Source organism: Cyrtonyx montezumae, unplaced genomic scaffold (assembly GCF_038088225.1).
Source record: "Cyrtonyx montezumae isolate F1298 unplaced genomic scaffold, pur_monq_1.0 scaffold_17, whole genome shotgun sequence".
Lineage (NCBI taxonomy): Eukaryota > Metazoa > Chordata > Aves > Galliformes > Odontophoridae > Cyrtonyx > Cyrtonyx montezumae.
Window position 1 is genome coordinate 1,543,425 of NW_027071903.1, and position 26,533 is coordinate 1,569,957.

At 43.3% G+C, this 26,533-nt stretch overlaps 3 protein-coding genes and 2 long non-coding RNA genes across 8 annotated transcripts in view; 2 read left to right on the plus strand and 3 right to left on the minus strand.

Annotated features, from left to right (window-relative positions):
• Positions 1-6,349, minus strand: NAT1 (N-acetyltransferase 1). Its single transcript, XM_065733118.1, has 2 exons — positions 4,637-6,349; positions 1-2,223 (listed from the first exon to the last, which is right to left on the minus strand). The coding sequence occupies exon 2, from the start codon at positions 2,216-2,218 to the stop codon at positions 1,346-1,348; it is 873 nt and encodes a 290-aa protein (XP_065589190.1). The 5' UTR covers positions 2,219-2,223; positions 4,637-6,349; the 3' UTR covers positions 1-1,345.
• Positions 5,809-14,798, minus strand: LOC136046527 (arylamine N-acetyltransferase, liver isozyme). Of its 3 annotated transcripts, none has more exons than XM_065733116.1 (2): positions 14,747-14,798; positions 5,809-7,423 (listed from the first exon to the last, which is right to left on the minus strand). In XM_065733116.1, the coding sequence occupies exon 2, from the start codon at positions 7,416-7,418 to the stop codon at positions 6,528-6,530; it is 891 nt and encodes a 296-aa protein (XP_065589188.1). In that variant the 5' UTR covers positions 7,419-7,423; positions 14,747-14,798; the 3' UTR covers positions 5,809-6,527. The 3 variants fall into 3 exon arrangements, with proteins under 3 accessions (XP_065589188.1, XP_065589187.1, XP_065589189.1); XM_065733115.1 differs by lacking the exon at positions 14,747-14,798 and adding an exon at positions 10,610-10,820; XM_065733117.1 differs by lacking the exon at positions 14,747-14,798 and adding an exon at positions 10,028-10,171.
• Positions 6,641-9,202, plus strand: LOC136046531 (uncharacterized). The gene is made up of 3 exons (XR_010621991.1): positions 6,641-6,791; positions 8,423-8,697; positions 8,993-9,202. It is a non-coding gene; the product is annotated as an uncharacterized LOC136046531 (long non-coding RNA).
• LOC136046530 (uncharacterized) overlaps positions 9,448-26,533 on the plus strand; it is a 26,684-nt gene continuing 9,598 nt past the window's right edge. Inside the window, exons 1-2 of the long non-coding RNA XR_010621990.1 lie at positions 9,448-9,727; positions 10,813-10,860. This is a non-coding gene — a long non-coding RNA (uncharacterized LOC136046530). The remainder of the gene's footprint in view (positions 9,728-10,812; positions 10,861-26,533) is intronic.
• LOC136046526 (arylamine N-acetyltransferase, pineal gland isozyme NAT-3) lies at positions 11,074-14,834 on the minus strand. Of its 2 annotated transcripts, none has more exons than XM_065733114.1 (2): positions 14,747-14,834; positions 11,074-13,227 (listed from the first exon to the last, which is right to left on the minus strand). In XM_065733114.1, the coding sequence occupies exon 2, from the start codon at positions 13,224-13,226 to the stop codon at positions 12,354-12,356; it is 873 nt and encodes a 290-aa protein (XP_065589186.1). In that variant the 5' UTR covers position 13,227; positions 14,747-14,834; the 3' UTR covers positions 11,074-12,353. The 2 variants fall into 2 exon arrangements, with proteins under 2 accessions (XP_065589186.1, XP_065589185.1); XM_065733113.1 differs by having other exon boundaries at positions 11,074-13,231.

The following is a 26,533-nucleotide window of genomic DNA, read 5'->3' on the forward strand; positions in this document are numbered from 1 at the left end:
GCAGTAATTGGGGGGAGGCTCTATTTACAGCAACACTTTGTTTTTATTTTCCTTTATTGTCACATGAACGCAGCTCTTATTAGATTTATTATCAAATGATATCTTTGAGCAGAAGTATCCTATCAGTGAGAGCAATCTGCATTTGACCAAATACTCAGTATTATCAGGTAGGGCGTTTTCCAGTATTGCTGTTGATTTCATGCATTTTAGAGTATTTTTGCTTTCTCTGTGGTTTTCTTGATCAGGCATGATTGGGAAAACTATTTCTAATGGGGAAATGCAATTGTGAAATAATTTTTAAAGCATTTCTTTAGATTTGGTTGGCTCTGTGGTAGTTTATTTATTTTTCTTCAATTGAATACAGATGAAGAATCTTGTGGCATTAGAGATCTACACTAAGCATTAGTCATTCAGGATAGCCATGTGGATTCTTGTATTTACTATACACAGAGTTAGCAGTGTATTAGAGACTACAGTGGGGTTAACTTCATAGTTCTGTTATACAAATAAACTGCAATACTGAAAATAGGAAATTTCTACCTCATTTGAGATAGAAGTAAATCTAACCTAGTTAAAACATTTAAGCACCATTCAACACGTTACAGGATGATTATTTATCAGAAGCAAAGCTTGTAGATATCTCCTTACAACCCATCAAACACAATACTGCTGCAGTATATACAATTTGCATCAAAGGAAAAATACCTACATACCAAAAGCTACCTTGGGCAGTTTACTGTAGTAATGACAGAAGAGATGGGATGCACATGATGATAATTTGTGTTGTACTGTGTTTTCATGTAAGGATGATGGTGAAAGAATTACATCTCCTAATGTTCCTTTCAAAGATGACAGTATTGTTCAACCTATATTAAAGGTAATGAGATGAGCAGTGAGTGGTTAGATCTTGCAAAAAATGAAGTTTTAAATGCATACTTTACTGTCTAAAAGCTCACAGATGACTTTCCCCCTATAATGGCCACAGAAAATGTGTTGGCAGCGTATCACAATTAATAATCCTTACTCCAATTTATCTGCTATAGGCACTCCAAAATCACTCTGAGATATTTCTTACCCAAGTTTATAACCAGATTCAGATCAGTCTCTGCATTTGTGCCAAAAATGGAACCGCAGTCATCTCACAGAAAATAATTCTATCTACCTGACAGATGAGTCTTAAATCCCTGATTTTCTCCTTTCTCCAGAGTGAAATTCACTTTAATCTGGTATTAATGTATTTTTCTTTCAGTCGCCTGCAAGGGAATCCCATAATCTTGCAGTAGCAATTGCACAGAGGTAAAAGATACTGTATGCATGTAGCATTACCTTGGGTTTTTCCAGTCAACTAGATAGTATAAAATCCTTTGATGTTAATTGGGACAAGCTTTCTCTCTAGGGTGATGTTGAATTTATCTTTCAGTGTCTTCTCCACCTCTTCGTCTTCAAGGGTTATAAATTCCACCAGATCCATGTTTTCCTTGTAATTGTATTTGGTCTCAGTGAGTGTCCACCCGATGAGAGCTCGAAAGCCATCGGTGGTCTGAAGGGTGCAGATAGACTTCTTTGTAAAGAGGGAATCTGGAGACGTTTGAAGGTACGTGCACTGAAAACAGAAATCTTCCACTGTCCGTGGTTCCAGACTGAACATGTACACTTTCCGACAGTCTTTTTTCTCTAGAAGATCAGAATTGGAGAATTTTTGATTGGGAATATATTGTTTCCGTCTCATTTTCTCAAGGTACCAGATGGCATTTTTTTCTGTGAAACGAAAAACACCGGGAGCCTGGGGCTGATCCTTCCCCGATACAAGCTCCATCGGTTGCCACATTTGATAGGATACACCAAATCCCGCGTCAACAATGTAGGCTTTTCCATCAATAACTACCTTGACTAGGAGATGGGTCATGATGTTGGCATATGCGTTCTCATGTGGGTTGAACACGTATGCGCCCAAGAAGCTGGTGTCATACCCCAGGCATTTCAGGACCCAACCTAGCAGCTGGTTATTTTCCATGCACCAACCACCGCGCTTCCTGTGCACAATTTTGTTATAAACGTGCTCCAGCTCCAAAGTAATTTTCTCCCCACAATGGATGCTGAGGTTTTCAAATGGAACAGCACGGATGTGGTGCTGGAATATATCGGTTAAAGTTTCTAAGTCTTGATTTTCAAGGGAACCTTTATACCCAGTTCTTGCAAAATACTCTTCAAGATTCATGTCTCCTGCGAAGGAAGGAAATGTGTTTTAGTTTTGTTTCTTTACATCAATGATTTATGATGCTGTGAAGAACTGCCCAGGCTGCTGCCAGCGAAGATGCATTAATCTACTGAACCTCATCAGAGCAGTTTTAAAGGTAACAAGTATTCACATCAAACAGTTCCCAGGGTTCAGTAGAGCAGTGCATGTGGGGGTTTATTTTTTGTTCTGGAGACATCCCCACAGCAAACAGCTGATGCAATTGCAGCTTGATACACAGTGTCTGCAAAACAGAGCTTTGATGTCCTTGCATTGTAAGGGCAGGGTTAAGAAGAAATACAAGATCATGCTAGGGAGAGTTCAGAATGTTTCATGAAAAACAGAAACTGCTGGATGAAATGGGTTCCAGTAGGGGAAGCAGTGTTGTCTGACAGTTGGAGGGTAAATAATTTGAGCCAGGATTCTCATGTTCTTTTCACGAGTCTGCCACTACTCTGATCAAGAAAAAAAATAATAATGGATGGCTCATTCTCTGTGTCTCTTTTCAGCACTTACGAAAAGTGAAAATGATACTCCCTGCACATTTTGTAAAGTGTCAAGTTTTATTCAGATAGTTGAATCTGGAAAAAAAATCTTGACCTTTTCAAGAGATGCAGACCACTGAGTCTCTTGTCTGCTCTGAGTGTTGCACAAACTCATTTTGGTGTAAGAATAATGAACCTGAGTGGAGGCACATGGCCTAAAAGACAAAGAGCACATCTCTAGTCCCTGCTGTGCCCCACAGGGTGCTCTATAAGTGGGCATTGCATGGCTTAAAGCTCTCTGCACATGGCCTTTTACAAAACTTGATTTAATTCTGCCAGAGGAGGTATAGCATTATTATGTTCAGTGCATCCCTGGTCTGTCCTACCTCTATCCATCACCACCTCCTGGCCTGGCCTCGTAGGACTCTTCATGAGCATGACTGTTGGGCAAGGAGCTATTAAAAATATTTTATGCCTACTAAAGCCTTGGAAAGTCATGTACACCAATCTGGCTTTCACAATGCCCCATTGCAACCTGCTGGCTGTCATTACAGGCTGGGACCTGTAGGTGTCTGGTGAGATACTGTTCGTAGAAGATACTGCAGGTTGTCTGCTTGGATATGGAGCGAGTAGCTGGAGATAAAAGGTTTTGAAGGCTTGAACCTTTACAAAGAAAATACTGAGCATTTCAGCAGTCTAGAGTTAGCACAAATATTTAGCTTCTTGACAGCCTGCAAAGCTAGTTGGAAATCTTCTGTGAATACGGTAAGCTGAGGTTTAGACACTTAATATTAGCAGCTCAGGAAGTCTATTGTGTTCAGATAAATGCAGCAGTGAACTGCTGAATGTTTACTGCATGCTAGAATTTCTCAAGGTGATTTTCAGTGACAGGTTTATGATGTGCATATGGATGTTATAGAAGCAGCTGTCCAAAGTGAATGGAAAGCCTCATCAAAAGCTGCATATTATCTTTTACAGAAGGGAATTTAACTTCTAGTGATATGTAAGTGTATTGCTGGAGGATATCCCAATGTAATGTTTGTTCAGTAGAACGCAAGTTCTGGCACTTTATTCTTTAGACTTTCAGAATCTAAGTCTATCTGATCCTACCTAGTCAGATTAAATGCTAAGTAGATCACACCAGCATAAAGTTGGTTCTTGACTTTATAATATTTGTAATTTCTCTCTGCAGTTCCCTAATACTATTGATGTACGTTAGATCTCAACCATAGGAGATAAAAATCTATGGCTCTTACTGAATTGTGAAAGGATTAGAGAAAAAGCTACATTTTAAAAAGGTAATCCTACAAATGTGAGCAAAACAACTTTCAAGGACTACTTTTAAACATGCAAACGAAGATCTTCAAGCAAAAATATACCTTACTGGGACTATGCACTTTATCAGCATTTCACTGTTAAAATATGTATCTGTCTACTTTTATCCTAACGTACCAGCACATGGGCTTTCTGAGGTAGGCAAAACACAGCCTGTAATTTCACTTAAAAAATAATAATAATTAAAGAACTTTAATTGCCCTTCCAAAAAAACTGTCTACTGATTATTAAATGGCTTTTTTTTCTCCCTTTGGATGTGCAGTATTCTTAAATGAAATTAAAAATCTAGAAGAATCAACTTTAAGAAAAGACTATCATTCTAAATTTCTATCTACTACAGTATCCCAAGTTTCTCTTGTAGTCATATGGACCTCCTCCTGACAAGCAGTGAGACAGAAGAATTGAAATTGCATTATCATTTTGCCCTCTTTAAGCAGGCAATATTTTAGCTCTACATTTAGACATATTTAAAATACTTTATCCTAAGGAGAACTTTTCTTATGTGATTCCCAATGACTTTTACCTTCATAAAGAAGCCACTTACTTGGTTTGTTTGTCAGTTTTGAGAAAATGAACTTACCTCTTAAAATAACTTTCTTTGCTTGTGTTTGCAGCTTCTGGGTTAGTTATTACTGGGGCAGCAGCCTGTAAAGCCAGGAGTGGATACAAGTTGTGGGGGCTGCCTTCTTCTGCCTTCTTCTTTAAGCTCCACAGTCCTTCACTCCTGAATCTTAAATGCCAAGAAAGGACAGAGTCCAGCAAAAATGAATGCACATGTTTGGACTTCACTGATCCGTGAGCAAATTAAACTTTGTTTCTTCTCCATTAGTCGATGTTTATATTTTCCGCTGGTTAAGACCAGACTGAACTTGTTCTCCATATAGCATTATTTCGGTAGATATTCACAAATGGCTGTAATTTTTTTTATAATTGCATTATTGTTACTTGGCAAAGCAGCACTTTGTGGAGGAGAACAGTCTTCTGTTTCCTTCTGGTGCAAGTCGTTGCCAAGGCGTTGTGGGCTGTGTTTTCCCAGGCTCCACAGGTATGCAAAATGATCCATCTTTGCACACGAAGAAGCTTTTTGATCCCTTCAAAGCCTCCGCTGCAGCAGGTAGTTACTTGGGAGCTGTCATGTGTAACAAATACTGTGATAAATATTTATTGGCACAACACCGTGTAAGAACAAAGTAATGCATTTCCTCTCCCGAACTTGGCCTTCTGTACCTTTGTGATATTACATAGCCATTTTTGTTTTCTTGTCCAGCATGACTCTTCATTTGATGCAAGTGGAAAGATGGTGATCCTTTTTGGGAAGACAGAGACCGTGCTGGACTTCATCTGGGACAGAACCTGAGCTTTAGGCACACACTGCTCCAACAGTCAATGTGTCCGAGGACCAATGTCACCCTCATTCATTGCTCATCACGTTCAGCACCTGCCATGAAACTCAGCATCATAAAGGTAAATGGCTGCCATGCTGCTTTGAATGTGCTGTGAAAACACACTGCTGGTGTGTCTTAACTTCCCAGTGTTCTTCACTTCTCCAAGATCTCGTCTTTAATGTCGCTTTCGTGCAGAATGCTATTGGTAATAAACAGAAAGCAATTTAGCTTATTGTTGTGCCTGTTTGATGTCAGAGGAAAGCGAGGCCCCAAGTGTTTATATTATATTTTTCAAAAGTTGATTTAATATTGATTGTTTCAATTACTGATACCAGAAGTCTGATTTTTTTTAAGAACTGTTGAAGAGTCTTAGTTCCTATTGATTTTATTTCAATTTCAGAAAAATCATACTGAAGGGCGCTAAAATTGAACGCACAAAATTGGAGTTCGGATGGGATTTTCTGTTTGTCTTAAGTTCCCTTGTGTAAATAACTCATTTCAATCCAATGTCTTGTAAGGGAATAGGACTTCAGTCTTTCAACTTCCTTGATCAGCAACTAATCAGCACCTAAAAGTGGGTTGTTTTGAGAAAGGCTTAACCTGTTTTTTTTTTATGAAATCTTTGATGGCCGAATTCAGCTCAAGTCTCTGTTTCAGACTGTTAAAAGAGCTGAATAATTTGCAAAAATGTGTTGAGGAGAAGATTGGAAATAATACCAAAAAACATTACAGATCTTCTGTGTAAAATGGTAATACAGCTTCTCTTTCTAGATAATTTTGGTCTCATTTTATACTTCAGATATTTTTTTGCAGCAGCAAATGAGATACAGAGTTGGAACAAAATTTAAGGGAGACAAAATACAATTTCCACATGAGAAGATAAAAGGAAGTAAGATAATTCAGTTTCTAAAGAAGTGTAAGAAAAAATACAAAATCAGTATAGGCAGTTAACTAACAATATACTTGAATTTACCAAGCCTTCTCTTCATCTAATTAGCTCAATTTTAGAATACATTAATGTTATTAATGTTAGTTTTAAAAGTTTTAATATTGGATATTTAAAGACCCATTTAACTCTGTTGAGAATTATATTGAATCCACCAGATTAGGTGGCAAGCCACGAACATTTATTGGTATCAGTTTGTTCTCTAACACTATGTCAAATTTGTCTTTCAGTGTCTTCTCAACCTCTTCATCTGTAAGGGTTGTGGTCTGCAGCAGGTCTGTGTCATCCTTGTAGTTGTACTTCATCTCAGCAAAGGACCATCCAACTAAGGCATAAAACCCTTCAGTGGTCTGGAGACTGCAGATTGACTTCTTCTGAAGTATGTTATCTGGAGACACTTGTAGGTATGTGTTTAGCTCCTGGAAGTCGTCTATATGCTTTGGCTCTAGAGTGAATGAATATAGCTTTCTGATATTGCCCATTTCTGGAGTATTGGTGAGAGGGATGCTTCCCTCTGGAATATAATGCTTCCTTTTGACTTTCTCCAAGTACCAGACACCATTGTCTTCCGTGAAGCGGAAGATGCCAGGAATCTGGGCTTGATCCTTCCCAGAAATCAGCAACAGTGGCAGCCATGTTTGATAAGGACCTCCACCAAAACCAGCATCTACTATGTAGGAACTTCCCTTGATCACAACCTTCAGTAGGATGTGATTTATATGATCAATGTATGCCTTCTTTTCTGGGTCATAACTATTTCCTCCAAGCACACAGACGTCATACCCCATTTCTTTCAAGGCCCAAAATAAAAGGTAGTTTGTTTCCATGCACCATCCACCACGTTTCTTTTTCACAATTTTGTTGTAAGTAGATTGTAAATCCAGGTCAATGGTCTCTCCGCAATGCATGCTGAGGTTTTCAAAAGGAATCGCCTGGATGTGATGCTGGAAGATGGCTGTTAAGGTTTGCAAGTCTGCATCCTTGTGGGAGCCATCAAAAGAAATTCTTGAGAAATACTCTTGAATGTTCATTTTACCTGTGTGAGCAGGAAAATAGCCAGTTACTGTTGTGCAGCTCTCAGGGGGTTCCCTCCTATTTCTGTAGCACAGGTTAAGCAGCCTGCAAATGTATCTGAGGCTGTTTCACTGAAGATTTGAAAGACACCTGTGCCTTTGGTAGGAGATGAATACAGGGTAGAGCTGCTTCTGTCATCTATATTTCTTAAAAAAGAGATGAGAACGGGAGCAGGTAACAGTAAAGCTTTATCTCTCAGAAATTGTTTTCAACACAGTTGGATGTCTCTACTGCAGGAAAACACAGCACATGGCACAACAAAATCTCTGGCCCTGGATGAATGTCCACGTGACAAAAATGTTAGAAAACTGGCAAACAAGAGGTTTGCAAACAAGCTGTTAGCCCACACCAGCATAAAAGTCACTGCAATTTTTTACTACTGCTTTTACTGTAACAGTTTAGTAATTCTTTATCACACAGATAATTTAACAGGGAAATTTTATATTCAGGCTTCAGCTAATCAGGATTAACTTCTCAGTGTGTCACAATTTCATACAAGCTTCCGTGTGAAGTAGATTGTTGTTTTCTTAATCTCTTTAGTTTCCCTGTAGAGTTCAAACAGCGCTTTGACTCTTGTCTGTTGAAAGGAAGGGATTGTTAATTTTTCCTAACCTAATAGCCAGGAGAACTGATAATTATTACAAATAACTTCAAGACACGTCCAGTGGCTATGGGTTTCTACTGCTGTATCTTGCAAACCAAAGAGTTCAGCTCATATTATTGCATGTATTTTGTGTCTTCATGTCTCTCGTCCTCTTTCTTTCCATTAGCAAAATGAGACTGTCATTTGTATTGGCTGCGTGGCAGAGATGCAAAAGTTTCCCTATAACACTTTTAATCCACTGATTGACTTGGTAGCTATAGGGATTTGTTTTGCTTTTAACTTAGATTTCGTTTGGCCTTTTTTTTATACCAAATATGTGTGTGGTTGTTGTTGGTGGTGGTGTGGTTTTTTTTCCAGAATGATTTATAATCTGTTAAGGACTGTATGAAGATCCAAAGAGGTCTGAAGATATTTTTCCTCCTTGAAATCACTCATGCATTCCCTGGGAGGATTTTCCAACAATCCTTTGACATAGATGACACAGAAGAGATTATCTCCCAGCAACTATTCTCAGTCTTGGCCCATCTGCTCCCCTGGAAGTGACCTGCAGCTAGATCCAATTTCTGAGAGTGCAGGGAGCTTTTGAAAATCCCACCTTGAATACATAAGTGAAAATGCCCTTGTCCTGGAAGGTGAGTGTGTCAGAGGACCTTGTCTCTACACCTTAACCCCAACTTTGATGCCAGCAGCATAACCTGCTTAACTTAGTTGTATTGCTGGTGATTTGCACTAGTACCAAGATTCAGACTGTGTGACTCAGGAAAATAAGATAAAACAGAGTACTATCACAATAATGGAATAAGAAATAAACATTTTAGCTTCAGAAGGACCCAAAGAGGCTACATGAAAAAATCAGCATCTTTGATACTGCATTTTATGTGGTGTTTTTTTGTTGGGTTTTTTTTTTTTTTTTTCATCTCTTTTTAGGACAAGAGCACTCATGTCTGGCAGAATCTCCTAGGAAACACTGATTGTACAAAGCCATGCCACCAAATAGATGCAGACATGCACGCTGCCAAGCCCATCCTGTGGTTTTCTGCCTCATTTTTTCTCTCTATTCCCATTTCCAGCAATTCTGCATAGCCAGATAGAAACACTTTCTTATGATGATGTCAAGCTGCACCTTTGTGCCCGGGAGAAGCCAAGTGAGTACCTTAGCCTGGTGGGGATCTCATAAGCTTGGCAGTGGCTTTCAAATAAGTGCTCATCCATCCCCATTCTGAGCCAAAGCCTTGGTGGTCTCCTTGCTGCCCATCTCCTGTCTTGGGATCTCTGTGGTGTATGAGCCATTTGGAGCCTCTATGGGGCACAGGCAGGGAGGCTTTGGGAACTTGTAGCACAAGCTCGTGCCACAGCTGCCTCAGCTCTGGACCTTATCAGTTTAAAAACTGTGCAATTAGAGACAGATCTCTATTAATACTGAATGGTTTATGTAGGATAAGGCTGCTGTATGAAGTGGTCAGTGTTAGTGAATGCAGGCAGGTACTAGCCATGCACACTGTTGTTTGCTCTCTCAGCTTCCTGGAGCAGATTTTCTTATCTATCTGCACAGCACTGCTCACCACAGTGGGGCTGTAACAGTGGAAGCCCTAGCCCAGGGAATGGTTTGCATCCAAAACAAGAATGATTTGTCTCTGCTACAATTCAAGAGAGACTTCCAAGGTAAGATCCTTTTGCACACGTCTATATGATTTATTTGATTTTAAGCTGAATTACGAGACAGGAACTGGCTTTTCCATACACACTCACTCAGCATAAAATGAGTTTGTTTCGAGCACTTGATCTTTGTACTTTGGCAATGGCCTGGCAAAGCTGCACACGCTGTCAGTCCACGGGTGGATGTAATTCACACTTTGCTAATATGCCTACAGTGCAAAGCACATGGTATGCAGATGCAGGGGTGTGAGAAGGCTTGCCCACAACTACATGCTGAAGTGAGAGCTCAGTCAAGTGTGCGCTTACCCCTCTGCACTAGGAGCTGCAGGCTTGCTGGGCTGGCTGCAAAGTTCCCAGGAATGTTTGCAATGGGAGCTGCTGCCCTTTTAAGATCGAGGCTGCTTTTTGCTGCCTGGCTGGGACAGTATTCTACTCCAGCAGAATGGGAGAGGAAGGTAGATTAGTTTTGTCTTTTATGATATTGTATGTATGTTTTGCTGGTCTTGTTGCTTAATTTCTTCTGGCACATGCACAGAAAGCCCTGCAATTAACTGTGGTAGGTGTGATAGGAAGAGCCAGAACGTGATCCATTCCCCAAATTGCTTACAATACTGAGTGGGCTTGAACCTTCCCCGTTACTGATCAAGAGCCAGAAGTCCTCCAGGAGTGCACGGCAGCAGTGCATTACAGGTAGTACAAGCACCTTTTGCAAGTGGCTGTCACCCCATCCACAGTCCCCTTCACCCCTGTGTTTCAGTGCACCCACAGCGAAGCGGCAAAGCAAGAGTGCGACATTTGATACGTCAATGACACAGACATGTCCTGGATCCCTGGAAGGAAGTGATTTAGGACTGAGAGCTGCTAAGCCAAGCCGTGCAAGTCACTGACCTGTAGACATGAGGTGGCAGGGGTAGGATTAATCACAGCTGGCTCTGTGCAAAGACAGCTCTTGGAGGCCTGGAAGCTCTGTCCTTTCTAAGTGAGATGCTTCTGAAGCCTGCTAGGCCTTTAAGAATTTGATTCTGATAAGGAAAAAGCAAACGCGTGAAATCTGAGCTGAGAAGCCTCTTTTTTTTTCCTCCTTCCAACAGAACCACATGTGATTTGTCAGGGCCAGTGGTGCTGAGCTGGGCCAGCAGGTAGCAGCCAGGGCATGGACCTCTGGAGCTGAGTCAGCTGAAAGAACAGTGGTTTTTTTTTTCCTCTGTCATTGTTTGCCCTTCACATGCTGCATCTCTGGGGCAATGAGCTTAACCCTTTAGCCCTTCCTCTGGGCCAACAAACCAACTCAAAGCATCAGAAACAGCCAGGCGGAGGCTAGGACGCTTCCAGGCTGCAGTTTCCTTCCCGCTGTGGCCTCCTCAGGCCATCCCCTCCATCTCTGCTTCTGCTCTGCTCAGTTCTGGGTGCAGAATAGCAGCATCTTTCGTTAACTGTAAGTTTTTAGTTACAGAAAGCTGCACACATTGCTTAACAAATAAAGAAGGGAGAGTGAGTTTATTTCTAAAAGCCTCAACTGCAAGACATCCGCACATGCAGACAATCAAGATAATTGTGGTGATTAATGTTATTTTTTGTTTTCTTTGGGATTAGAGGTTGAGAGGGAGAAACAGATTGAATATGTCTGCTTCACAATTGTTGTCTTTTTCTTTAATTATGATTCCCTTCATTATATTATTTACTTAATTGTAAGTGCATAGTTGTAATGCTTCGGTGATCTGTACATAAAGGAACATCAAGCATCATCTCAAAGGGCAAAGTCATTACATTTGTGTAATTTCTCATGCTAAAAATCTTAGCCTTTAGGTATCTGATTAAGATTCATCCTTTTTCCTTATATCAATATAATTAAGTATCACTACAAGCAGTCAAATACATATGTTTCAGAAAAAAATAATAACTGACAAGCAGTAACATTTGGAGTAGATGTGACAGTCTTGTGTGAGGAGGGTGCACTCCCAGCAGTCCTCTCCTGGGTGGTCACCAACAGAATCCACAGGAGATGCTTTCAGTATGAAAGCTTTGGTTGTGTTGCTGAGGGTACAGGAATCTGAAAGATGGCAGAGTAATCTCATAACATTTCTCATCACCAGTTTTAGGCCACAAAGAGCTCCTCAGTGAGTGTTAGAATTGCCATGCAGGAACACCAAGGACAGGCTTATGGCTTATTGTAGCAAATGGCACTGGATGTCTTTACTTTTCTGGCTGTTACATTTCAAAAAAATAGTATGGCGTTAATTTAAGATGTGGGTGTGATTTTCCCCAGGTGGCAGAGCTAAGTAATAAGGAAAGGGACACACTGCTCCATCTCCTTCCTCTGCTGCTTTGGGTTAGTGGGAAAAGCTTTTAAGAGATGAACGGAGCAGGGAATGGGCAGCATCTGCTGCCAGCTAAGCACAAACAGAAGGGGAGGGATTTGATTGAGCTAGGAAGAAATTATTTGTACCCAAACCAAGGAGAGATGCGGGAGCAGTTGTGAAAATCAATTTCTTTTCCAGATTCATGCTAATCTGTTCTGCCTTACACCGGGGTAAATGTGGAAGGAGAAAGATTAACCTTTAGATTCTTGTCAGGAAGAGGGGGGAGAATTGCACGTAATGCCACCCTATTGAATTGTAATTCAGGCAGTGAGTTAAAACAGAGACAACCTGCTTGTATTGATGGGTACCAATTTCTTATCTAATGTGATATTGAATTTCTCCTTCAGTGTTTTCTCTATTTCTTCATCTGCAAGGATTCTGATTTCCACCAGATCCATGTTATCCTTATAATTGTACTTTATCTCAGTAAGTTTCCACCCGATGAGTGCCCGGACCCCATCAGCTGTCTGCAGGCTGCAGATGGACTTGGTAACGAAAAGCGAATCCGGTGCGGTCTGCAAGCGCAGGTTGCTGGCTCTGAACTCTTCTATGTCTCGTGGCTGGAGGGTGAAGAGATAAACTCGACGGCAAACTTCTTTGTCCACGTTATGAGAAGCAGAGTCGCTTTGGTTGGGAACATACTGCTTCCTTTTCACTTTCTCGAGGTACCAGGTCCCATTCTCTTCTAGGAAGCGGAAGATGCCGGGTGTCTGAGGCTGATCTTTCCCCGAAATCAGCTCCATCGGCTGCCATAGCTGGTAGGCCATCCCAAATCCACCATCCACAATGTAAGATTTGTCACGAAGCACAACTTTTAGCAACAGATGATCCACATCAGCAGCATACATGTCGTGCTCTGGGACATAAACATTTGATGCCAGAAGGGTGACGTTGTACCCTAAGGTTTTCAGGGCCCAGGATAAGAGGTGGTTGTTCTCCATGCACCAACCCCCACGTTTCTTCCTCACTATCTTGTCGTAAGTGGCTGCTAGGTCCAGCTCGATGCTTTCCCCACAGTGGATGCTGAGGTTCTCAAAAGGAACTGCTTGGATGTGGTGTTGGAATATTTCTGTCAAGGTTGCCAGGTCCGGTTTATCATAGGAGCCCTGGTAAGAAATTCTGGCAAAATACTCCTTGATGTCCATGCTGCCTTTGAGAGAAGGGTGAAAAAACACCAGAGTTTGTGCCAAAAGTAACGGAAGGATCTTCCTCATCCATTATAATGAGGCTGTCATCAATATGAACAACCCACTCCAAAGAGGAACAGGGTTTGACAAATGGCCCTATCAAAGGCAGCTGAGTACAAGTATTAGCACTGGGGGAAGCCAATGGGACACTGCTGATGAGCACAAATGTTATTTTTAATTGTTTCTTTTACAGCTGTGACAAGAAGCTCCAGCTGTGCTAAGCACATTTCAGCAGAGTTCCTGCCCAGCAAAGCTACAACTCTCTGTAGGAAGGAACAAAAACAGTAGCAGCTCTGTTTTCCTGCTAGAAATCATAGGAACCCAGACTCTCCAGCTCTGTACTGCTTCACATGTGGTTTGACTTAGCAAAGCAGGAACAGAAAACAGATCCCTCCTTCCCTGCAGTGCAAGCCAGAGCCATATCTGAAATAAATCTGCCCGTAAAAGCATCCTAAGGACCCCAAATCTTTGCAGTAAGAGGGCAAGAAGTGGGCTTTTAATGTGGCCACATACCTTTGTTATCCCCCCCCCGGCACTGCTGCGTCTCAGATGGCTCTGATCTTCAGATCACTGGCCTGAGAGATCCCAAAATGCTCTCAGGTGTCAACGTGCAGTTCTTAAGGTAAAACGATGAAAAAAACTCCTACTGTTGCAACAGGGTGAAGTTCTCAATATGATGAAAAATAGCACACAACAAATTGTAAGGGAATTCTGGAAAGATAGTTTCAGTACATATGCAAAGCAATGAGAACACAAGCTTTCCGTTTGGCATAATGTCCTGGGAGAAGCAGAGCATGTTCCCAGGGGGGGAGGGGGGGGGGGGTGCACATTTAGGATACAAACGTTCAGAAATCTGTCACTATTACACCATGACCACCAACAGGTATATAAGATTCAGCAGGCAGGCCTGAGTTATCAAACATGGGGTTAAGAGTGCCCAGTCGTTATTCTGGACCTTCCCTTAGTTCAGCTTCTGGCTTGTTCCCAAGCTTTTTCCCAGAGCATCACAACTACAACACTACTGGTATTTGGAGATGGGTTGTTTGGAAGCGTAGTTCTTGCGGTGGGAGCTTTAAGCTGCTACCACCAGCAGTGAGCTTCTCACCCCTGTATCCCTTTTCTTTCTTCCTTTCCTTCACTTTGCCAAAGTAGGTGAAACATCTGCATTAACTTAAAGGGGAAACACTGGCGTTCAGGAGTTTATCTATCTTTCCTGTCTGCTTCTTGTGGTTGCTTATAAGGCCCTTTCAAAAGCTGTATTTGATATAAGTCAGATGGCACAAATGCCTGATCTGTTTGAGGCTGATAACCACATAAATACTCTGCTACACTGACGCAGAAGGAGGCATTGGTAAGCAGCTGAACGCTTCTGGCTCTGCTGTTACATAACAGAGCTGTTTGCTGCTCTCAGTCCTAGCTCACTTCCTGGTTAGGAAGGGCTCAGCTGCCTAAATTCAGGGGTTAAAAAAAGGTCTTACCTGGAAAATCAGTTCAACTGCAAACGGATCTCCTGGGACTTGGGGGGGGTTTATTTTAGGCAAAAGCAAGTGGCGTGGCTGGCTGTCCTTTACTTAGCACAGGGTCGAGGACTGTCCAGCTCCCTTCCTGGGGAATGTCCTTTCTCTCAACTTGCTTCCACCCGCCTCTGACAGATTGCAAAAGCTGAAAGAGGAGGGAAAAAAAAGAAAAGGGTGGAGCACGTGAGCTGTAGTGAGCGAACAAAACTGACAGCACAGACTCAACCCGCATGCTAAACCTGGTCTTTATTAGAGCAGAGGCTGCCTGATGTTTTCATTTATTTATTTAATGTTGCTATCAGCAAATCTTGGACTAAGAAGGAAAGGGTGAGGTTTTTTTTGTTTCGCTATCTAGCCAAAAGCGCATTGAGTAATATCTACTTTCCCTGCATGCTGGCTTACTGGTTGGTTGTGTACATGGGAAAGAATGTTTGCATTCATTCTGCCTCAAAAGCAGCAAGGTTTCTGTGTGGTGGCTTGCACCTGTAACCCCCTGCCTCAGTCAGTTAATTCCCTAACACTCCTTCACATTTACTATCACTAGAAAGTTTCATTCAAGCGTCAGTTTACTGTGATAATCAGTAGTGATGATAAATCAGACCAGCTGAAAGCAGCTCCACTGCCATAACAAAATGTTCTTCTGTATCATCCCATCAGCATCTGATGTTCGACCCAACAAGACAGAACCCCTGCCCAAGGTGATTGCTGCTCAAAGGAGCAGATTACCTGCTTTTCTTGGGCTCCTCTGGGCACATCCAACTCATATTACCCAGGTAGAGCTTGCTGTACATGAGCTAGTCTATTCTCTTTTCACATGCATCATTTCAACAAGGAGAAGCCAAGCACCAAGCATGCAGTCCCTTAGTGGTTGTGGGAACCATACCAAGAAGAAGTCCAAGATCCCATCACTTCAGTGTGCAAGCAAACCCAGCTACAACACTTGCCCAGAGTCACTGCTCCTCAAGCCATTAAAACCAAGAGTTCTTATCCTGCCTGTTTGCACCTAAGGTGGACAGAGGTTCATCTAGAACAGGAAGCCATGCCACAGACTGTTTCAGCTCTGAGCCATATCACTGTGGCTCATTCCAGGCTTGCCAGGGCAATAAAATGGAATTACTTCTGATGTATAGCACAGCCATGATATGCCATAAAGCCCCACCTGAGCCTGTCCTCAAAAGTGACAAAGGGCAAAGCCCAGCCCAGGTCACACAGAGCACTTGACCAGCAATGACCTGTAACTCAATTTCCCCAACTTGGAAGGAGCTGAAGCTCACTGAATATTTTCCAGGAGAACATCAGTGTAATTGCACACAGCTTTTATTTATTTATTCGTTTAAACTGCCGACAGCACTTAATTTATTACTGAAATCTTTCTCTCATCCTGACTCTCCTGAGAGGCTGCATCAAATATTCCTCCCTCCCCCCTTTAGCGGAGCATTATGTGCTGCAATGTTTGCTTGGAGAAATACAAGCATCAGGTGCTCTGTTTGGGGAAATGGTGTGCAATCGAGTGTCTACTCACCATTGAACAGCTCCCACTATAGTGCCCTCTGCAATGGGCTCTGTAACAAAGTAGAGATCATTATCTTATGCTAGCTGGGTGCTTAATATAGAAATGATCTGGTATTCCACTCATCTGTCTGGTATGTGTGGGGAGGAAAGAAGAGAGGCTTTTAAACTAATAGGACATTTGTCATGTTTTAAATGGAATAAAGTCTTAAATTCTTACACAAGTTCCAGTTCTTCCATCCTGCTGAGCTCTGGGTGGTTGGAAAATGAAATGCTGCACACCCCAAGCTGAGCAGTGAGCCCTATCCCACCATTTCCAAAAGGATTTTAATACCTGTAAGCCACTCTAATACATGAGTAGAAAATAATATTCATGGCCTATAAGCAATATTCATAATGGTAGGATTCTCATGCTTTGTATTCATCCTTCCTTATGCAATTATGGATGTCAAGCAGCTGTGGCTACATATCTCCACTTCGCATCCATCACATGCAGTCTGGGTGCTGCAAGGAGTCCTTCCCACATGCCATGGGAAGAGCTTGCAAAGACAGCAGTGAACTCTGCCCATGGGACCTGGGAAGGGAGTAGCTGTGCCTGAATTGCTTGGCTTTTTCTTGGCAGGGAGTAGGCCAGCTCTCAGTTTTAGCATCTTTACTATCTGAGTCATCTTTCTGAGAGCTGGTCGGAGTCAAAAATTCTCTATCCTGTTTTTCTTTACCCTGCCAATATGAGACTTTTCACACAAGCCAACATCAAGTATGCTAATGCAGACCAAAAAGACTGCTTTGGCCTGCAGGGCCTTCCAGTCCAGAGGGTTTCAGCATAAATCTCTTAAATGCAAGTGATCACAATTCAGTTAAATTCCATTACATGGGGAACAATAAGCTTTTCTACACGAATGGTTTTATCTCATTTTAAGTAGCTGCTTGGATGAAAAATATATCCATTTATGTTGCTTTTGTTTTCCCATGGATCGTGACTGCTGTGGTGGACAGGTCAGGGTTGGATCTCCTCAACAACATGTGTCCCCAGCACCCTGGGTCACCCTATAGTTCCCTGTGCTTCGGCCACCCAGCTCCAGCATGGGTATGGGGAAGCAGAACGTGTCTTCCATTTCACAAGCAGCGATGACAGCCTCAACATTTCCTTCTCCATCCTGTTGAGTGCAGGGACAAGATGGAGGAGGTAGTGCTGAAGGCTGTCAGACACCCAGAAATGGGTTTGGTGGTCACAGCAAGAGAAGTGGGAAGGAGCAGAGCTCCTATGCCCCTAGGAAGGGTGCTCTTTCTGGGCTGGGCAGGTCCTGGCTGCATTATTGAGGTTATGCCATTGGCAAGTTTGTATCCTCAACACTAGCTTCTCCCTCACCACAGCCTACAAAAGCACTGCCCAAAATTCTCCTTACCATTGGGAAGTAAAATCACATGAAAGCTATTTCAAAGAAGAAATGTATCTGACCAGAAACAGGATCTGAAACCATCTCTGTCCCTGGTCAGGACATTCCCATCTGCAGCAAACCCTCCTGTTGGGATCTATCCCCTAACCACTGCCAGCCAAATGGGAAAATTTCTCCCCTGTCCAAACCACTGGGATCTTGGGGGGCCTCCTAACAGCCTGCCATAGCTCAGATACCTAGTGCTGAGATGTCAGTTTCAAATCCCAACTCTGCAAGAAGCACACAAGTTCCCTCCCTCCCTCCCTCTCTCTTCAGCTGACCGTTGTGTCCATTGCCTCAAAAAAAAAATTCCAGTGCCTTCCAAAATCAATACACAATGTGCCCCCAGAGCATCTTTGGAGACCCAGGGCGTTAATCTTTCTCTCTTCATATCAACATCCCACCTAGATGCTGGATATATTCCATTCCCCTAGCTTTTTTGTGCAGATATACTCCCAAGATTAAGCAGTTAATAAATGCCGTCATGTAAAGCTGTAATTGCTGAAGGGAAGTGTGACAGTGTAATGTGTAATGGGCCTCGGCGAGGCGGGCTGGACCCTGAGCCACTTTCATTTCACATTTTCTAATGAGAGCTGTCAGTCACACTGTCAGAGCCACATGGCATGTTTCCTCACCTGCTCCTCTGGTGGAGTTGCAGTGGGGAAAACGGGCATCCACAGCAGAGCCCATGAGCAAAAGAGGTGGTCTATGGGGCATTACTCATCCCTGAAGGACCCATTTATGATTCTCTCCAATTTAACTCCATTTCACCATCATTGGTAGCTGCTCAGCAATAGCAGGGCAACGGTTTTTGCATGGATAAAAAAGGTGTCTTCTGACACTAAAGATGCTAACCTGGCCTTAATTCAAAAACCAGAAGACAATCCTTTAAAATTAAATCACTGATCAATTGGAAAAACTCTGTGCTGTTGCCAAATGAGTATAGAAAATAGCCCGTGACCTCCGCATGCAATCCAGCTGTTCAGGTGTGACCTACCTGCACAAAGAGGGTCTGCAAGGCAACGAGCTCTGTCATTATCACCCTCTGTCATTATCAGCCTGGGTATTCAAACCTGTTTACCATATGCAAAGAATAATTTTGCAAAATATTTCAAGAGCAAATTACTCACAGCTAATCCGCAGGTGCACTGATGGAAGGAGAGGCATTTACCTGAAGAAATACTGTGGGGAAAAAACACTTCAGTGAGTGGGATATAAAGCAACATAAAGAGCCTCTCAAAGGGAAATAGTCTTTAGTTTGCCTAAACAGAAATATACTGGATTAAATTCATATGTTTTCCATATAGTGATCTAATTTGTATTACAGGAAAATACATATACACACACACACACACACATATATTAGCTGTGAAAAATGAAATCCCCACCTGGCTTTCAGCCTGCTCCTCCAAAACAAAGCTGTTGTTTCAGTGAGAAGGCTCTTGTTGAGTTCAGGGGGAACTACACTCAACCCTATTTCAGGCAGTCAGCCTGGAAACACACAACATGAGGAACAATTACATGAGTTCTGTCATTCTTGCTGCCCAGATATTTTAGCTTTTGGAGAGATAGGTGGGAGGGAAACCTTTTATCTCTGTGAAGAGTAGGAAACAGAGAGGTACAGTGACGGCAAAAACCTGCAGCTTCAGAAAACACATTCATTATAATTCACTATCATGCATCACAGAAGTCTCACACGTTTGGGATGACACCACTGTCCTCTGTGTTGCTGAATCAGGAGCAGGGAAAAGACAGCAGAGATGCTCTGAGTTTGCAGTGCTCCCCCCAGACTCACCCGAGGTGGTTTGGCTGCACCAAGGAGATCTGGAATTGGTGGAGATTCAGAAGCATGAAGCTGGTCCTGCAGGGCTCTTCTGCTGGTGTTGGACAGCCCCACCGCAAACACGATCGGTGTAAATCATCCACGTGGAGCTGGGTGCTTTTGCAGTGAGGTGGATTTTTCCTGGTGCAAAAGCAAAAGGTGATGGAGCAGGGGTTACTGTGGCAACCTGCAACTCTTGCCTCTCCTCCCCGCTGCTCTCGGGAGCAGTACTGGGGGACATAGATGTCATATCAAGGTGGCACCAGGGACTGGGCCAGCATGGACAACACAGATGTGGACAGAGTGAGAGGTGTGCAGCACACGCTGCTCCATGGGAGAGCGGGTACCAGGGGCTGCTCCCTGCATTGCTCTCCATTGCATCCTCTGAAACACATTCTCAGTTCCCTCATCTCTTTCCCTGCAAAGAGCCAAATCCTGCCCTCTCTGCAGCACCAGCTCCAGCCCCTGACCCACAGCAGCATCATTTTCCCAGTTAGATCCTTAACCACCTGAACTGCTGAACGCCATTTACTGTGTGGAGTGATGAACCTGGCAGCACCAGTCCTGTACACTGCCAGCCCATAAGGTAAAAGGCAGCTGATTTCCATGCTGCCTCATCACACTGTCACAAATTAATGCTACAATCCAGGTCAGTATTTCCTCCCAGGCAGATGCTGAGGGTGCTGTCATGCTGGAAGATTGTCACCAGCCTTTCCAAAGCAGGAGCTGTAGTAATGAACAGTCATTGAGAAGTGTCCAGAGGCCACTTCTCTGCCCACGGAAGCACAAGGCACCCATGAGCAACCACCACTCCTCACATGTTCTTTTGTTAGGTTTAGCCTGCTCTGCCATTATTCTTAACTAACCCCTGCTTTTGTCAGCTTAACTAATAATTTTCTAGACAGTATAGTATCGCTGAGCTTTACTGCCACGCAGAAGCTCGAGTCATTTCTTCCCTCCAGAAAAATCACAGCAACCCCGTGGTTAGTGTGGCTGCCAGTTATAATAACCCAATCCTGGTGCAGTGCTCAGTGGCGGTCAAAGCATCCCATCTGGGAATTTGTCTCTCCCTCATGTACCTGAGATCTGTGGGAATGATTCTGCTTTCTGGCAGTCACCGAGAGCCTCACGCTGTCCACCTGCTGGGGACTCATGGGAAGGCCCCGGCCGTTGGATGGAGCTTCCTCTGTACATTTATCAAAGGCTCTCGTGAATGTTTCATTGTAAGAAAATTCGACCTCATGTTTACGAGACCACAAAGCTACCCGGTTGAAAACCACAAAAATCAATGTGCTAAGTGCATCAGTTACCGCTCCAGGATGCTGCTCCTGTTAACCCCGCCATCGCTTTCCATCACTTCACACGGAGTCAACAGCTCCACCTAATTCAGCTGCAATGACAAACTTGCACAAAACACCTCCCAATCCTACATGCAAGGCAAAACGCAGCCCCAGTGCCTGCAGTGACCCACGCTGCAACCCCAGCCGTGCCTACACTGATGCCCTGTTGCTGCTCTTCTCGTGCCATCCCTTCAGCCTTGGGGCAGTGCTTGGGAGAGCTGTGTGCCCCCATCACTGAGCAGCTTTCATTTTGCTTTCCTCCCTGCAGAGACCGGCGTGTGCAGTAGGAAGCTACACACCCTATATTAGTCCTATTCCCAGCCGCAAAAACATCGAGCTGCTTTTAGACGAACGCTGCAATTTGGTACCACCAGCAAACTCTGCACAAGCAGTGAGAAATACAGACACAGCCTCGAGCCCCTCAGAACCCACCCGCAGCCTCCCCAGTGCTGGCAGCCAGCACTGCAGCATCCCCTCAGCGCTTTAATTCCCATCATCCGCCCCATTTGTATCCCGCCTCGTTCCCCGCCCTTGGTTAACGATCTGATTTTGTGTGCTACGCGTTCAAAACGCTCCCTGGCGATAAATGTTTAATTTCTTTCGCTCGTGGCACCTTTGTGAAATATTTATGATCACTAGATGTCACTGTAATTTTACTGTCTCCAGCCTTACCGAACCGGTGTGATTCCCCATGCTCAGCTCTCTTACAGCTCTTTGTGCAGAATGCATTAGTGATGAGCCCAACAGCCAGCTGCTGCCCTGCTTGGGTGTCCTGCGGTGAGGACACAGCACACACCTTGCCCCGGGCATTGCCTGCGTTCCCCCAGTGCTGCAGTTAATCACACAGGAGTTCGGAGCCCAGAAATGTCTACAGAAGCATCTTTCTGTTACCCATAAAGATTTTTAGGGGGTGTATTTCTTCCAAGTCAGCTCAAGCACGCGCTCTCAATTTCCCTGCGTCTTTACTCCTGTGAATTCTGTGTGGTACACATCTTTTGCCATATATAATTTAAATAGTATAGGCCACACGCCTGCATAGACATACATGGGGTATTTTAAACTGGAAAAAAAAACAAACACTGAAATGCATGGGAGTACCCACACAGTGACCCTATGTCTCTGTCTGCTGATGCAACCCCGGTCAGCAGGAGGATGCACTCACCCCATACTCCACGTCCCATTGGGGAATGTGCTGAAAGAAGGACTTCCACGAGAAATCCGTTGTCCAGAACTCAACAGGAAGGTTCCTGATGCAGAGCTGGTGGCTGAGCTGAGAAAGCAAAGCTCTTTGCTGGCATCTTTTGGTGAGCAAGAAGAAGGGAGATGAGGGTTCGGGCATCCGTGTCCCAGGAGAACTCCACAGCTAGGGAAAAGGAGATTTCGGTTTTCTCTCTTGCAAATGAATGAACAAAAGTTGGGGAAAAGTATTGGGGAAATCAGATCCTTCTGGAAGAGGAATCGCTGCCACAGCTGAAAACACTGGAGGGAACAAACACTGGGCAGAGCAGCACAGAACAGCATTCTGGCTTTTGTTGCTGTCTCTTTCACCTGCCCAACATTAACACAACATCTTGGGTGCTCGAATGCATTACATTCTGCCATCAGCACTGTCTCACTTTTGACGAGCTTTTCTATTTGGGATTCATCATAAAGAGCTTAAATGAGCAACGATGCTTCTGCACAAGTACTTTATTTTTCTGTGTAGCCACCAGAGGAGCTTTGTTGATTCCCCTGAGGTCAGGCTCTTTTCATCTTCTCTGCCAGCCACAGCATAAAACCTCCTACATTTCCTTTGAATTCTGTTGATTATTTGAAATGACTGAGTGCTCTCTCTGGAAACAATCCACTCCAATTCTATCCCAATACGATGCACCGTATTTTGCCTAATGAGTGAGAATAACATACAAATCAGGAGCCAAAGAGTTTTGAAAGTGTTGCCACTGAATTTAGAAAAAACGTTAGGGCTATGCTGCTAATCCTGGAAATGAATGGAAACTGCCCATACAACCATGCCTGGGTTATAGGGGAGCAGCAGGTAGGCAGAAGCAGCTCTGTGCTAACTGCAGGCTTACTAGTTCTGGGTTAAAACTAATGCATTCATACCATTGCTTGGGGCAGGAGGAGAGGTTTTGAGGTGTTTTGGGCCAACAGCCTAACACTAACCCCATCCCTTGTTTACACTTGTTAATACAGTGCATTGGTGGGCACAGTGGGGATAGGTTGATGGTTGGACTACATGATCATAGTGGTCTTTTCCAACCTTAATGATTCTATCACACCAGCTCTCCCTCGGGGTTTTCTGTGCCAGGAACAGTGCTGGAGAGGCTTTCATCAAGATAATTGATAAAAATGGCGAGGAATGATAGAGCAACCAAAAGGCTGAAGTGGCTAAGTAATGAAAATGACATCCTGGATCAGGTTTTGTATTTATAGCAGACTCTCCTCAAGGTACTCAAACTCTTCTTAAGGAATTGTATGAATTTTCTTACTTGTTTTGAAGGGTTATAAATTATCTAGGAATCTGACTGTGCATACTCAAAAAGTGTTGGAGAGACTCAATTAAAGGGGGAACAACTTTAAACCCCATTAAACATGGGCAGCTCCCGACTCATAAAACCTCTTGTCAGGCTGCTGGCTTACTTCTGTGTAATTTGAGTCAATCAGGAACCCTTTCAATACAACCCAACATAATGATCAATACTAAGCGAGAGACTGCATATTAAGAGCTTACACTCATTTCTTTTTACCAGTTGAAAAAACCAAGTTAATATTACATGGAACACAACTCGAAAGCAGACTGAAGCTATGTGAAACACACTTACATAGGCATTAGCTTAAATCATATTTTTAAAGCAGATTTAATTGCTGTTTACCCAGCAGTACCCCAGAAGACTAACTTAAACAATACAGTGCTATGAATTCATAGCACAGATTAGTTAAAGCAGATGGCGAGCCCGTGTGGATGCACTCCGTCAGAGAAAACACAGCCATAATTGGATTTATTTTAATTCACTTATCCTCTGACTACAGGAGAAATGCTAGGAAAGTTGCTCACGCCGACAAGCCCTGAGGCTTTCAAGGAGCTACTGCTTCCCTTGCCCACCACGCTGTGTTAAAAACTGGACTTCAGTGGTGGACTCCTTCCATCAAGGAGACACAACAGAGCCCAGCTTACAGCTCTGACGCCTCTGCACAGCTCACCCAACCAAGGCCCTTTGGAAGCCACCAAGGATCCGAGCCCTGAGGGACTGAAATAGCTCATCTCAGTCAAATGAATACTGAATACAGTGGCAGCCAGAAAGACTCTGTCTCAAAGCCCCACTTTCTCCCCCGGCCATAAGACCTGCCTGGCAAACTCCTCCATGTTTCATCATAAACCAAAACGCCTTTCCGAAAATTAATTTGCTTTTGCTTGTTCTGGTTGCAATCATTACTTGTGTTTTAGAGAGTTTTTGTAAACATGCTTGAATTAAATTATGGGTCTGGTCACATAATTACATCCTATACAGTTTTAATTCATTGTTTGCTCCATTTTAATGTCCTGGCTTTGTGCACAGCATGCTTAAATGTCCAGAGCCATCACATTCTCACCCCTTACGCCACTGTGAATTCCCTGCAGCCACTAGATGTCACCACGATTTTATTTGCTTTCTAGTCCTTACCCAGCTAGTAAAGTTAAGAACACAGGAAAATAATCACTTATTAATAACAACAACAACAAAACACCTACCATACTGAACACTTTGCTTAGATAGAGGAAAAAGTGGCCTGGACTCCTGCTTTTGTGTGTGCCATCTGTGAGAGAACCCTATCTGCACACAAGGATACAACTTTAATTTGTTTCTCAATGGACAAAGGATAGTTTTATTTCTTGACAATTCAATTTCCCCAGCTAGACATGAAGCTAAAATTACTTTTTTTTAATATGTTTACCAGAGTACTATTTAATTCTCCAACCTCGCTAGCTTTCAAATTATTCCCCTCCACTCAGTAATTCTGCTGGAGTGAAGCAGCTGACAGCGAGCTGCATCTCTCAGGAGAGAAGCAGTCAAGGGAAGAGGTGGAGAGGAGATGAACCACCACACCAGTCGTAATGTGGAGGAAAAGGAATAGGAAGTGTGTGCACAATCCCAGAAAGCTCCACTTTGTCTCACACACCTCACAAGCGTGAAGTCATGTAGGTCCTGCGCAGAGGTGGGATTGCAGGCCCAACAAGATGCTTGTGCATTCTCACCTCCTTAATTACCCAAACTCCCAGCAACATAGAAGTCCTTCAAGAGGCCCTGAAGCCAACAACTCATCTCCTAGATCATGCTGTAATTTGTCAGATCAGTGTGAGGCTGCTTGACTTCGGATAAGCCCTGAATGGCATAAATTTTCCAAGAGGGCCTCGTTTACATTTCCTTCAGAATTGCTCAAGTCAGCCCTTACCAGGAAAGGCAGTGACCTCCCCTCTGCCCACCCCATTTATGTCATTTCTTCTCCCAGAACTAAAGGTGTACCCTCCCACAGCAATAACAACTGGGGATGCCTGTGCCTCATTCTGTGCCTCCAACAGCATGACTTCTTTCAATCTATAGTCACTGTCTTCCAAGAAAAGTGAAACAAAACAGACCTTACCTTTGAGACTAGGGTTATTTTCAGTTTGGTTTCAGGACACATAACGTATTTAATACAAGAGGAAATAAGAGTGGCTCAGAACTTCATCCAAAGGTGACAAGTCCAAAAACGATCTCAGCTTCAAAATATTACTATGCAAGTTGTTCATCTTGGGTCTGGTTTATGATCACTTCTTCCAGCAGTGCTGCTGAACTTGGAATTAATTGCGCCTCGTGCAGTTTCTGTAGAGAAAAGGATGAAACAGATTATGCATTTTATCAGTACATCTTGCACAAATATATGAAGAGCAAAGGTCGCTTATTTTAATTTCCTTCATGCAAGTTTGTCTGTAACTGTCACTTTGTAATGCACTATTGATTGTAGAGTTGATTCAGGTTATCTTTAATTTCAGTTTTCCTTAGGAAGTAAGTAACCTTCTAGGATTAAGAAATTAATTTAAATTTAAAATCACCTCTTCTGACAAAATATCTTCAGTTCTCTCTGACAGTAAAACACACTCAATACTCAGTGGAACTGGCCAGATCTCACTTCTATAATCAAGACAAAAAGAAGTGCAGCTCTATCTAGGTCAAAGACTTTCATGTCTCATTTCCTCTACTTTTCTCCTCTTTCCTTGCTTCCCACCCCATCCTGCTCACATCACCCTAACTCACCTGGCAGAAAGGGTAGGTGGTCCTATACTCACATACCTCGTTCCTGGGTAAGAGGATACAACTCCTTGAGAGTTGAAAGAGCGGTGATGCAGTGGCACAGCTGCCCAGGGATGTGGGGGAGTAAACGTCCCTTGGAAGTATTCAAGATCTGTGGATATGTGGCACTGAGGGACGTGGTCAGTGGTGATGGTAGGAGCAGGCTGACAGCTGGATTAGATGTCTGTAGTGGTCTCTTCTGACTTTAATGATTCAGTGCTCTCCTATATGCTGATCACACTGCTGGGTGAGAGTGGCTGTTGTTGAGCTAACCTCTGCCTCAGGGCAACACTGGAAACTCCAGAAGATGATCACCTCAGCAACGCATTAGG